The sequence below is a fragment of the Pseudonaja textilis genome, chromosome 11 (genome assembly GCF_049901715.1).
Source record: "Pseudonaja textilis isolate UNSWEBS1 chromosome 11, rPseTex1.2, whole genome shotgun sequence".
NCBI lineage: Eukaryota > Metazoa > Chordata > Lepidosauria > Squamata > Elapidae > Pseudonaja > Pseudonaja textilis.
In genome coordinates, this window is record NC_142000.1 from 15976043 (window position 1) to 15990526 (window position 14484).

At 37.9% G+C, this 14484-nt stretch overlaps 1 protein-coding gene across 2 annotated transcripts in view; it reads right to left on the bottom strand.

The window, feature by feature from the left end:
* Positions 1-14484, bottom strand: part of ITFG1 (integrin alpha FG-GAP repeat containing 1) — an 84425-nt gene that overhangs the window by 69070 nt on the left and 871 nt on the right. For both annotated transcript variants that reach the window (XM_087940667.1, XM_026713997.2), the window contains exons 2-6: positions 12050-12122; positions 11198-11337; positions 10233-10290; positions 9996-10070; positions 4638-4732 (exon numbers count right to left, since the gene is read on the bottom strand). In XM_087940667.1, coding sequence (XP_087796793.1) covers positions 4638-4732; positions 9996-10070; positions 10233-10290; positions 11198-11337; positions 12050-12122 — 441 coding nt within the window. The remainder of the gene's footprint in view (positions 1-4637; positions 4733-9995; positions 10071-10232; positions 10291-11197; positions 11338-12049; positions 12123-14484) is intronic.

Genomic DNA, 14484 nt, shown 5'->3' on the forward strand with positions numbered 1-14484 from the left:
AGGGTTGAGTAAGCAACGTTAAGCGAAGAAATACATACATGCAACGTTAAGTTGAGAAAAATACATGCAGTCTTCCCAAACTCTGTGAATATAAACCATTTCCTTATAAGCCTTATGTACCTCTGACTTGTATCTATAAGGATTCCATTAGTTTAAACTGTGAGCATTTCATATTCAAGAATACATGGCAGCTCCCAATTATTAAGAAAAGGTTGACTTTATTTTTTTACATTTTGTTATCTCAACACCCATATATAAACCCTTGGTGAATGTCTTTAGCAACACACAGCTATAAATCTGTTTCTGCTAAAAAAAAACCCAATAACAACACTGCAATTCCTTGGGCTGTAGACAATATGTACTATGCTCTCCAAGTGGGGCAGAGTAGATCAATATTACTTGACATTAATCAAAGATGAAGAAGCATTAGAGTTAAAGTCCGGTTTTTAAAAAAAAAAATAGAAAAACTGTGTCAATAATGATTAGCACATACATACTAGGGAGTGTTATTTACATGGGTTATTGGGATGGGCTTTCTCAGTCAATACTCTCCTTCTCTGGAGTAGAATTTTTCTGCAGATCTGATTGGCTCCAGTTCGGAAGAGGAGGAGGAGGAGGAGGAGGAGGAGAAAGAAATGAGAAGGGAAAAGAGAAAGAGGGAGGAGGAGGAAAATGAAGGTAGGAAGGAAAATGAAAATGAAGGGAAGAGAAAGAGAAAGAAAAGGAAAGGAAAGGGAAGGAGGAAAAAAAGGAGAAAGAGATGAAGGAAAAGGAGGAGGAGATGAAAGAGGAGAAGGAGAAGGAAGAGAAAAAGGCAACAGCAGAAGCAAAATCTGACATTTTCAAAGAGCTTCCAGGGTTGGATTGAAATTGTCCCCCTCCCCTCCCTCTCCTACCCCCCATGCAAGGAAAGCATTTGCATTTGAATGTTCCTCGGGGCATGGAGAATTTCTTTATGGAATTTATGTTTTAATCCTATTACTGTATTAAACCCCATAAGCCGCCCAGAGATGGTTCTCAGCATGTAAACCAGATGGATGGATAAATGACTGTAAAGGGATAAAGCTCCCTTAAGATACCTGTGCTATCAATACTGTTAAAAGCAATTTCATTTTGAAATGTTCATTGAAGGGACAAATTACTTAAATAGCATTAACTGCATGTCATAGTGCCTTAGACAAAGAATACGGGGAGATAGATAGATAGATAGATAGATAGATAGATAGATAGATAGATAGATAGATAGATAGATAGATGATAGGTGACAGATGGATAATGGAAAAGAGGTAATAAGGATAGTGAAATACAAAAAAATAATAGAAATATTAAACAAAGAAAAAATATTCTATGGTTTCAGGAATATATTTTAAGACACAGAATTATGGTTCAATATCATACAATATCACCAAAATTGGGACATATATTATATGTAGAAAAGATATATCTTAGAAAAAGATAAAGAATCCAGAAAGTTACTTCCAAGTGTCTCAACATGTTCCTTTTCTGAACAACAGATGTTCTTATACCCCAAAATACATTACATGCATAATTTTGGATAGGTAACCAATACAATTCCCAAACAGATTGGAAGGACTGTAGAAACAGCTCGTTAGATCTCAGCTAAGTAAATATACCAGTTAGGAAAGTGGGTGGTAAAACAGCAGTATGCAATATATTATTGGGGGAAAAAAACCCCAAACTTGGCATAAAATGTTGCAAGTAAAAATGATTCCCCTCACCTCCTTTTTCCATACATACTTTAAATGTTATAATAAGATCACTATCAAAAACAGTTTAGCTACTTTTATTATTTTTGGCCCATTTGCAAAAGAAAGAAAGAAAACGTTCTCTATATGTAGAACAACCTGGTTTTGAGGTTTTTCCCCCCTCCGCTTTGCCTTTGATCTTTCAAACAATTTCTTTCCTCCAATTCCACTTTTTTTATTCCCCCTGAAGCCTTTTCAGTCATTGTATTTATCTCTCCGCCATAATCCAACCCACTATAATCAATAAAATCGTATTGATTCATCACTTGTGATATCACCGCGTCCATGAGCTGGGTTTTTTTTTTCTTAAACACATTGCAGAAAAAAAAAAAACGGGATTAAAAACGTGAAACATACAGAGAGATAAGAAAGCCAAAACCAAATCAAAGGAGACATTCAAACAGATCCAGAACAAAAAAGCAAAGAGAAGGAGGTGGGGAAACCAAGTCAGGGTTCTTTTAAAGCTGGAAGATGAAAGAACCTGGGAGAATCACACTCTTAATAATCACAATAATCACCGAGGTGGGAAAAGGTGAAGGGAAATCAACAAGGCACAAGGATCCTACAGAGGCGGATAATGCAAGAACTCTCGTAATCAATCAGATGAGATCTGTGATCTCCCTTCGTTACCTACTAACCAAAAGAAAATTCTCTGATATCATGGAGCAAAGTGCAAAACCTGGCAATGTTTTTGAGATTAAAAATGCCTAATAACAGAGTCATACTCGTGTCAATTGGAATCAGGAAGCTGCCTTTCCATTTTTGTTGGTTTGTTTCCCTTTTGATTATGTTGTTATAAATCTTGACACGTTGTATTGTTTCAACACAACAACGCTGGCATGGTGTTAAAAGTTGTTAACATTCCTCTGTTTGGATTAACTTGGAATATTGGAAACGGGGGGTGGCGGGGGGGGAAGAGAGAGATTCTGTCCATTTTTAATTATAGTTTAGGATATCGACAGGACAAGCGTAAAAGCATTCCTGGCCTCCGTTTTGAAAGTTGGCGCTTTAAAAACCAAAAAGGGCAATGTTATTTGAAGCAAGAGAATCGTGATGTTAACTGCAATATGAGGTCAAAAAATTAAATTAACCCCTAATGTGAGAGAAACCCAAGGCAGCAGAGTATAGCTCTTTATTTATTTCTCATATTTATACAGCAGCCCATCTAACAAGGAACAGAATAGAATGAAAGAACAAAATTTGGTCAGATAGCATTATTCAGAGAGAGAGAGAGAGAGAGAGAGAGAGAGAGAGAGAAAAACTCTTCCCCTTAAAATACTTATTAATAGGAAAGAAGGAAGATGTGAATTTAGATGAGAAAGGAGTTCTAGCAGGTCTCAGAATTTTTTTTTAACAGAATAATATAGTTTGGGTGGGTCCTTGGAGGTCATCTAGTCCAACCCCCTGCTCAAAAGCAGGAGACCCTATACCAGTTCAGACAAATGTCCAATCTCTTCTTAAAACCCCCCAGTGATGGAGCGTACGGCAGGAACAACCACAAAGCAGATATTATGGAAAAAGGGGGATTCCTGTTAAGACCCTCAGCCAACTCAGCCAATTTTAAATAGTACTAATATAATATCTGAAGTATTCAAACTTCAGTTAGAACTGAAAAGGCTTCTTGTAGATGAGAAGCTAAATGTTTTCAAAGAAAACAACAACAACAACAACAAAGCACAGTCACCTCTTGAAAAAGCATGTTTGGGCTGATCATGATGTTCTGAGACCCAGGATTCGTAAATTGTAATTATTCACAAACTTGTTTTAAAAGCAAAACCTATTTTGTTGCAACGCTGGGAATTGTTTTCATTCCCAGCCGGAATTAATCTTAAACAGTCCCCCAAGATAAGCACACACCTTTCAGTTTTGTGGAATGCTGCCAAAAACTCCAATTAACTATAAAAGAAACCAACCGAAGTACAAGAAAAAAAAAGACAACCAAAGTACACAGAGCTTCAAGGATGACTCGGAACCGATCGAACTACTTTGCTTCCTGCAAAGGTTTTGTTATCTTGGCCTGACTTTTATCCCTTATGGGAGGGGCAGTCATCTCCCAGCCTTACTCCCAAGTCGCCCCTTCTGTTTCAGCTGATCTCACCTTACAGCAGCTCGCACACACACACACTGGGACCAGGCTCCCCTGGGTCCTCTGCCTAGCTGCTGCCAGACTCTGGAGGCCCTGTCTCTGCATCGGATGCAGGACTCTCATCCGAGTCCCCTCCAGACACCCTAACTGGTCCCCTTTCTTCCCCACTGTCCGATTCCACTGCCATCTGCACTGGCTGCTGGCAAACCACAACACATGACATGGAGGGATTGAGAACCTCCATAGACACTTATAAGACATTTGGGTGTAACAGGTTTTCAGCAAACATGAGTCATGGGCGGTCATGTTCAGATAGGTAGACGTCAGCTCCCAGGTGTCGGTGAAATTCTGAGATTTGAAGTCCGCATGCCTCGAGGTTGCCAATTTTAGGAAACACTTGATGAAGACGGATGAATGCCTACTTTGTACTGAGCTCAACTTCTCATGACTTTACGGCAGTACAATATAGAAAGGGTTTTTTTTTTGCCATTGCCTTCTTCTGGGATTTTTTTAAAAAGTAAATAGTGTTGATAATTCCTAGGGGGTCTCCCCTTCAAACACAGATTTTATCTAATGGATAAATTTATCTAATTGGATCTGATGTATTTTTCCCCCCGTTTTTCAAGATCAGAGATGAGCATAATATTTTGAATTGGAAATAGGTTGTTTCGACCTTGCTGACAGCATTCCTCACCGAAAAACTTTTGCATGCCTCTTGATTAATATTCGCTGCCATTTTGCATCTACATCATAGGAAAACTTTTAAAAGTTTCAAGGAGACTTACCTGCTGTGAAATCCTGATTCATATCGATGAATGCATGGGAATGAGGCTTAAACACTGCATGTTCTGCATCCGGCATTTGGTGCCACGTTAAATTCCTGAGAAGCAACAATTTGACAATTAATAGCTTATATGCATTTTGTGAGGTTCTTCACATATATAAATAGTTATCAGACTGATGCATTTTTTTTTAGTTTGAATTAGGCAGGTAAGTAACACAGTGTACCATATTCACCATAAGATGAACTAGCTTGTATGACTTAAATGGAATGAGTTGAGTTAAATCTGGGAGTCTGACTTTATTGTATTTTCTTTTGCTATTAATTAGAAAGACGAACAGAATGCTAATTATTTGATAGGCATTGCACCGTGCCAGAAATAACCTCAGTATGCATGTTCCCTGATAGAGGCTAAGCCAAATTTAGCTGCACAAAATGCAACATTAGTCCTACACTGCTCAGAATAATGAAATATACACTTTATCTGTCCTTTTTTTTTTAAAGGGGGAACATGATTAAAGTAATTTACCAATCGCCACAGAAATTGCAATAAACAAAAAGCTTGCATCTTCTTTTACACGAGTGCCAAAAATATTCAGACTGTAGGGGAATCTTACAATATTTGCTCTCAATACTAGTTGAATAGCAATAGCACCTTAGACTTATATACTGCTTCACAGTGCTTTATAGCCCTCTCTATGCTGTTTATAGAGTCAGCCTCTTGCCCCAACAATTTTGGGTCCTCATTTTACCCATCTCAAAAGGATGGGAGGCTGAGTCAACTTTGAGCCTGGTGGGATTTGAACTGCCAAATTGCAGGCAGCTGACAGCAGAAGTAGCCTCCAGTACTGCACTCTAACCACTGTACCACCAAGACTCATGAAGATGAAGATGCTATATTGAGCCCAGCTGGGGGGAAAAAAGGTTCTGTGATGTTCTGGAAATGGCTGGTAAAAATTGGAAGAGGAAGAGGAAGAGGAAGTTGTCTTGAATCCATACGATCTGTGGTCATGGCTGGCTCAGGGGAATTCTGGGAGTTGAAGTCCAAAAAGTCATAAAGTTGCCATAGTTGCCCACTGTCTGGCCCCTCATCGATCCTTTCTGCCATTTGATGGGCAGAACATTGTTCTCCAATATGTTTTGCATCCCTGCATCTTGGCAATTGGACCATGCCTCAGAAAAAAAAAAAAAAACCCACAAAGAGCCAATTTACCTTGAATGCCGTTTTTTCCCATAAAGAACAAATGCTGTCCTTTGTTGTTTGTAATTATTTGATCAAATTGAGAGGCTGCCCACCTCACTCAACAGCGAGTGACTCTGGCCGGCCAGCTGTCAAGGCAATCGGACTGTGTGAATTAAACCATCAATTTCAGTCGATAGGTTTGTTTGTTTTTAACTGGATTGGATTGCAACGTAAAAATAGGAACCCAATTCAGGCTTCTGCCCTTGTGATGCTCAATTCTAGTCATCGATCTACATTAAGAAGAAGCGCATTTGGGCATTCGCAAAATTGCTCTCAGTAATTTTAATGGCACCCACTCTGGATTGGGTCCACCACCCAATAGCCATGCCCTTGCAATTCTGCCTTAAATAGTTTCTGGAAGGTGGAGGTGTAACTTCATACCTTGGAGGAGAAGGAGCTCTGACACTTGCACATTTGCACATTTCTGATTTTGCAATGCTATTTTGAGCTCAGAACACTTTCTGAAATCTTAGAGCAGCTGTTTGAAGATAGAAGCAGGGCGTCGTGAGCTTGAAACGTTTCGAATTTGAATCCATTTACACTTTGCCAATAACGGGGGTTTGGAATTTTTCTTTCGGTTCGGTTTTTTTTGTCTGTCGAATTTGCACCTTCCCTGGCATGTTTTCAAAGATCGTCCCATCTTCTCAAAAATGAGTACAGATAGTCCCTCGATTTACAACTTTTTCATTGAGTGACCGTTTGAAGTTACCACGGCCCTGAAAAGAGGGACTTATGACCATTTTCCACACTTATGGCCATTGCGGCATCCCCATGGCCACATGATCAAAATTGGGATGCTTGGCAACTGACTCATATGTATGACGGTTGCAGTGTCATATAAGGATCATATGATTCTCTTTTGTAACCTTCTGACAAGCAAAGTCAATATTAGAACCAGATTCATTTAACAATTGTGTTAGTAACTTAAGACTGCAGTGATTTACTTAACAACTGTAGCAAAATTCACTTAACAAATGTTTCAGTTAGCAACAGAAATTTTGGGCTCAATTATGCTCATATGTCGAGGACTATCTGTAACGAAGAACTCAACTAGCAAACAACTGTCTAATAATTTACTTTTGGAGTGGTAACTGAAAATAGGCTGAACTGTATATAGACACAAGGAGACCCAATTTACGTCTTAAAAGAATAATTAAAACTGTGTTAGTAAGACAACTGTTTGCAATAAGAAACAAAGGAAAAAATATGAATAAGCCAGGCCATTTGCCTCAAAGTTTTTTTTAAGCTGATGATTAAAATACATTTAATTGAAATTGCTATGCTGCTAAACCTCTGACCAGTTCATTCAATGATTAAGTATTCTTTAAGAAGATTTGGCTTAAGATGTTTATTCCCTTGAGTCTCGCTTTCCAACTAAGTCTCCTCTGTTGATTAATACATCAATGGAATTTGATTTCTGTACCTGAACTATTTGAAAGTTGATTTAAATTGAGAGAAAAACTAGTGCCATAGGTTCAGGCAATTAAAAATGTTTTGCTCACACATTTTGTTCCATCGGGCAAAAAAATAAAAGATACTTCACAGTATTGCTAGCTGTTTTGCAAAATATATCAACCAAGTAGTTTGTGGCTCAACACCTTAAGGGAACTTGGATTTTGTCTTACCACGTGCACGACTATTAAAACATATTTCATTTGTTAGGAAGAGAACTAAGAATAGAGAGGTGTGTTTTTTTCCCTTAACAGTTCGAAAGCTGCTAAAATCTTCTAACAAAACTCATGCAAGGTTGTAATTACTGCCGTATAATCCCTGAGCAATTTGCAGGCTTTGTTTTGTAAGGTCACAGATTTTATAAAGTAATCTCGATAAGACTGAAATTACCTTAATGGTCAACTAATACACCCATTTGAAAAGTAGGCCCACCTATATTTATACCACACAAACATAAAGCATGCTTTCTAAAACAAAACACTGCTTTTTACGCTACACATTTGTCCTGCGCAAGAAAATGCCACAAACAGATTTCTGGGGCAAAATCCAACCTGTACCAACTATCACAATTTGTGTCTTCAAATACCAGGGTCTTAATTTACTTCCTCGTTTATCTAAATGACTGGATCTTTCCCCCTTTTTTATTTAACAAAAGTTAATTCTGAAGGATACCAAACACGTTGCTTAATTAAAATAGTTAGGTGCCTGAGGGGGACACAAGTTAGAAAATTGCTGGGCTGTTTCTATGGAAACAGGAGAATAATTTGATTGACTTCTCTAAGTGTGATGTGTTTGTCTTGACAGAACTGCTACAAAGCCTCCGGGAGGTGCAAAACACTTCACAATAAATCATTTTACTGTTGAGGTGGTGAGCTCTCTTACTGATTACCTGTAAAAGTGCAACCCTTGTCCAAACATGGCAGTCCTCTGGGTGTGTCCCATAAAAAAGGGCATTATACATTCCTCCGAATTTCTAATACTAAGAAACCTGCATGGTCGTAATTTTAAAAACATTTAGCTGATTTAAAATTAACCGAGAAACATTTTTTGCTCACGTAATTTTCTTTTAATGCAAACATTTAATGTAAATAACTGTAAACTGTGCCTAGCAAATATAGTATCAAGAAACTTTCTTCAACTCCTTTCATTGCAGGTGAGAAAGAATGAATCTTCTATGAAACAGGTAGTCCTTGACCTATGGTTATTTGTTCCAAGTTGCAACGGCACTGAAAAAAGTGACTTACGAGCAATCTTCACACTTATCACCTATGGTCATATGATCAAACTTCAGGGGCTTGGCAATCAGCGTCTATTGATGACAGTTAAAAGGTCTTGGGGTCATCTTATCACCATGGTGACCTTCTTAGGTAGCTTCTGATAAGTAAAGTCAATGGTGGAAGTTGGGAACCAGCTAAATATGAGCCAGCAGTGTGCAGCGGCAGCCAAAAAAGCCAATGCAATCCTAAGCTGAATTACAGAGGGATACAATCAAGATCAAGTGAGGAACTAATACCACTCTGTAAAGCCTCAGTAAGGCCACACCTAGAGTACTGCATCCAGTTTTGGTCATTACACTATCAAAAAGATTTGAGACTCTAAAAAGAGAGCAGAGAAGCACAACCAGGATAATTAGGGGACTGGAGGATAAAACATACAATGAACAGTTATAGGAACTGGGCCTGGCTAGTCGAGGGAAGAGAGGGACCAGGGGAGACAGGATAGCAGTCTTCCAATATTTGAGGAGCTACCACAGAGAGGAGGAAGGGGTCAATCTATTTTCCAAGACACCTGAAGGTCAGACAAGGAATAATGGATGGAAACTGAACAAGGAGAGATTCAATAATAAGGAGAAATTTTCTGACAGTGAGAGCAATCAACCAATGGAACAGAAATTACCTTCAGAAGTTGTGGGAGCTTCATCACTGGAAGCTTTCAAGAAGAGATTGGATTGCCATTTGTCAGAAATGGTGTAGGGTCTCCTGCTTGGGCAGGGGGGCAGGGGGATTGGACTAGATGACCTACAAGGTCCCTTCCAACTCTGTTAATCTAATCTACTCTAAATGACCAGATGGCAAAAGTGACATGACTTACTTAGCAACAGAATTTGTAGTCCCAAATGTGGTTTTAAACCGAGGACTATCCTCGGTAAATATGAACCATAGGTTACAATTGCCTTGCAACAATTCAATTTTTCAGTTAATTATCAATTTATAGCCAAAGTTTGGTTCCATAAAAATACACAACTCTCAATTAGAAGTATTAGAACTATTGTATGGATATTCCCCAAGATACAACTATAACTTGAGCCCAAAATTTCTGTGGCTAGGCAAGATAGTTGTTAAGTGAGTTTTGGCTCATTTTATGACCTTTCTTGCCACAGTTGTTAAGTGAACTCTGGCTATTGACTTTGCTTGTCAGAAGGTCGCAAAAGATGAACACACGACTTTGGGACACAGCAACGGTCATAAATACGAGCCATTTGCCAAGTGTCTGAATTTTCATCACACGACCATGGGGATGCTGCAATGGTTGTGTGAAAAACGGTCGTAAGCCCCTTTTTTCAGTGCCGTTGTAAGTTCGAATGGTCACTAAATGAACCATTGTAAGTCGAGGACCATCTGTATAGCAAACTCTTAGGATGCAACAGTAATGAAGAAATTAGCTTACCTGCCAATCAGTATTTCTGGCCTTTTCGATTCACTGGTAACGCCAAAGATGTCAGGAATTAAATCACCATTGAAACTTCATCAGCAGCAGCAAAACAAAACCAAAAAAAGTTGGATATTCAAGTTACACCACCAATTTTATCCAATCTCGTTTATTTTTTTAAAAAAAAATCAGATAAAAATGGTATCAACCTATAATTTCGCTCTTAAAAAAATCTCACAATAAGCATGTACTTACTCCATGATTAATGGTTCATCATAAAATGTCTTATTTGCTACAAATTTACGATTTATATCTGGGGGGGAAAGACAAAAAGAAAAAAGGGGGTCACATTTGTTACATTTTCACATTTATATACATTCAACTATTGGTTTTATTTCTTAGGATTCCTTGTATCTACTCCAGATTGAAATGAATCCTCTTCCTATTCCTGAGGAAAATGGAACTGTCCAAGAGATTCTCCTATTTCATCTGAGGGAGTAGGAGAAATGAAGAAATTGAAGGAACAGAAGATAGATCTGTTTATTTACAGTCATAATACTTAAAGGGGGCCAGACTATAACGTCCAATATGCTTTCCTGTAGTGAAGTGTTTATCCTTTCGATCATGATTTTACTTTGATTGATAACAATAGGCCATAAAAGCACCATGCCCTGAACAGATGTTCTTAATATCTCTAAAGCACCTTGTATCACCTTCTGTCAAGATGCATCGGCCAAGATATATGTAGTGGTCTACTATGTCTAGTTCTTCTTCAGATATCAACTTTTTTTTCTTTCTTCGGTGAATTTATTAAACATAACCTGACTCTTTTTCAGGCAGGGGTATTCTAGCTTGAGGTTGAGCAACATGCTTCTAGAATTTCAGCTAAATCAAAATGGAGGTATGAGGAGATATTACATATTTCTTGGCTACAACATGGCCTTCCACTATTACGTAGTCTCTTGTGCCCAGGGAGAGTCAACAATTAAACCCTGACTTAGCTCTGATGATGTTACCTAGTTGGGTAATGAAACGTCTGCAAGAAAACAACCAAGCTCAGAGAGCACCAAGGACCCCCTCAAGGACGAAAACCTTTATGTGTAAACTGAATTAAAGTACATTCACCTCTCACATTCACCTCAGAAAAGGGATATTTATAGCTGCTTTGTAGAAGAACTCAATCAATATTTTCTGGATATTATCACTGCAATATAGCTTACCTAAAGTTTGATTATTTCCCCAGAAAATCCAGACTGATAGGTCAGCATTAGGCTGGTTTTTTGGACGAGTTGTCAAAAGGACATCCATTTGTGAGTCACCATCGTAATCACCAGGAACTACACTGGTTATCACAACATCCCTAAAATTAAGGGAACAAAAGTTAAAAAGTACCAAGTATGCTATATCAAAACTAAAATTGAAAGAAATGCCACTTATATATGCTGCCTTACATACACTTGTTCTAGTTCAGGGTAAAATCTTAACAAAATAATATTCAGCACTGTACCTTCCTAAATTCTGTAGCTCTGGTTAAATCTTAAATGATTTCACATTTCAGGATTAGTTCAGAGAACAGAAATTTTCATCCTCCAAAAAGAGTCTTCAAAGAGAAAAGTTTATCTTTATCTTATGCTTCTAAAAATGGCCACATCCCCTCTGCCCCATTTATATACTGTTTCACATCAGAAAGCGCAACAAGCAAGCTGAAAATAATCAACAATATTTTTCTGAAAACCGTTGGCTCATTAATACTTTTTAAAAGAAATGCCAATGTATATATTGCATGTACAGCTCTGAGCACATTTATTGAAAGGTACATTGTCTTCAAAAAAGGGCTTAGTTCATGTTATGTAGCATTCGGCTTCATTATGAATGTAAAACATCACTATGAGTTAGATAAATCATAAATTATTACTGTAATCATCTTTGAAGCTGCAGAAAATTCCCCATATGAGCATTACAAAACAGATCTTTGAGACCTGAGTATTATAGCAAGATTCATTTAACATTCAAATACATAGAATGAACAGCACACAAAATCCATTGGAACAATTCCAGTATGCTGCATTTACCTTAATAGTAATTTGACTTTAGGCTTAAAGTAAGGCTCATTTTGGTCCGCAAGGAAGATATTTAATTCACTCTCTGTAAAGGGAGAAGGAAATACATACTTTTAAACAGCAACAACAAATATCAGATGGACAGTCTTTTAACTTTCTGCCTTCATGACTGCTTTTTCAACCCACCTTATTTTACCTCATCATCTAAATAAGAAGCACGTATGATGTCTTTTCCAGGTTTGGGGGCCATATATGTGTCAGCCTCACTAGCTAGACCAGATAAAAAACCAACTCCCCAGGAAGGCTAAAATGACAGAACAACAGAATTGGAAGGGACCTTATAGGTCATCTAGTCCAACCCCCTGATCAAGCAGGAGACTCTTTACCGTTTCTGACAAGTGGATGTCTAGTCTCTGCCTTCAGTGACGAATCATCTATTGTTTTATTGAGATTGCCTATAGGAGAATCAAGCAACTCAGCCATACCTCCTTCTTCATATAGTTTAGTGAATTAGGAAAGGGGCTGGCCACTTGTGGATGATATCTGAAAGTTCTGGGCTTTAAAAGTACAGTAACAGAGCTTATCTCTGTCATCTTGTTTACCCTGCATGATATGCATAGATGGATCATAATGATCAAGCTAAGTCTACTTAATATCCATGACACTCTATCTTTATTTCATGTGTAAATGCTAGAACACTTTCAGCACTTCCTGCTTGAGCAGGTGGATACACTAGAAGAACTCCAAGGTCCCTTCCAATTCTTATTCTATAATCGGTAAACTCCAAGTTCACACTGCAACTTCAGGAAAGTTTATTAGTTACTGCTGTATGCAGGAAGTCCTTAATTCTTTTAAATTCTCCCTTTTAAAAAACCATCGCTATGAAATTTTCAAACAATTAAAACAAACGCCTTAGTCTTCTTTAAAATATAGCTGTGAAATGAAAAGTAAACCAAATGGAAAAGTACTGTAACATATTTTTTTTACTTAAGATTTGCAAATTACATTTCCTACTGATCTTTATCAGTATACAATAAATCAAAGAAAGAGACTAGCATATTTAGAAAAGGAACAAACTTTCCTCTGCAGAGCCCAACCTACTGCTTTCTATTCTTTGTATATTTACAAATGTATCTCTTTGAAATTGCACAATTACCTGTTGTGGTTTATATAGTATAAAAAGCATGAAGAAAACTTAATAATCAAAACAGATAAACGGAGTGATAGCTATTGATGTAGTAGCAAAATCCTCCAGGGTGGGTATCATCTCTGATTTATTCATAAAGGTATGGAATACACAAGTGCCAATTTAAAAAAGCTACATTTCTTTCATCCCTCTAGCACCCTTAAGATTCTTTTTTATATGGAGTTCAACCCACAAAATACTTTAGCATTCTATCAGTAACAACAAGGAGTCTCTCAAGCTTCATTCTTATCAGGAAATCACAATTGTGAGTTTAACAAAGTGCACCATGCCTTAATTTATTGTACACGTAAAAAAAACACAGACTCTACTTGTCTTCAGACATATTGAAGCCAAAATGAAACAAGTAACTTTGTGACCTTTCATAAAGTAAACACATTAGCACAAGAAGAAAATTGCTTTCTGTGTCAGTAGTTATTTGGCAGAAGGATATCTGCTTTGTTTACATGCCAAAGAGAAACATTTATGGCACATTCTGGCTCATGATGTCGACAATCATGACATTCAAGTCTCTTGTCTGCTAATCACATTTCAGCATGCTTTTTTCTTAACCAACAAAAGGAAAACAATGTAAGTAAACCAGTTTATGAATCACTGTTAGCCTTTGTTCCTATACCAACACATTTAAGAGGCCAAAACATTAAGAAGGTACAAACACTATACAGGAAGATGTTAGTATCATTCTATGTGTCATACTTGCTATATTAAAATAATCCTGCATGATTATTTTGGATTCATTTGTTGACAAATTCATTGGTAAATTCATTTGTTGGTAAAAGCCAGTTGGACCAATTACCAGGCAATGGTGAGTTCTAGTCCCATTTTAGGCATGAAAGTCAACTGGGCAACTTTGGGCCAATCAACAGGCGACTGGGAGTTCTACTCCTGCCTAGGCATGAAAGTCAACTGGGCAACTCTGGGCCAAACACCAGGCGATGGTGAGTTCTAGTCCCACCTTAGGCATGAAAGCCAGCTGGGTGACTTTGGGACAGTCCCTCTCTCTTAGCCCAGCTCTCGTGGTTCTTGTTGTGGGGAAAATAAGAGGAGGAAGGAACATGATGTATGTTTGCCACCTTGAGTTACTTATACAGTACAGGTAGTCCTTGGCTAAGTTCACTTAGTGACCATTCAAAGTTACACTGGCACTGGAAAGTGACGTATGACCAGTTTTACTTTACACTTGTAACTGTTGCAGCATTCCCATGGTCTCCTGATCCATCCATCTATCCATCCATCTATCCAT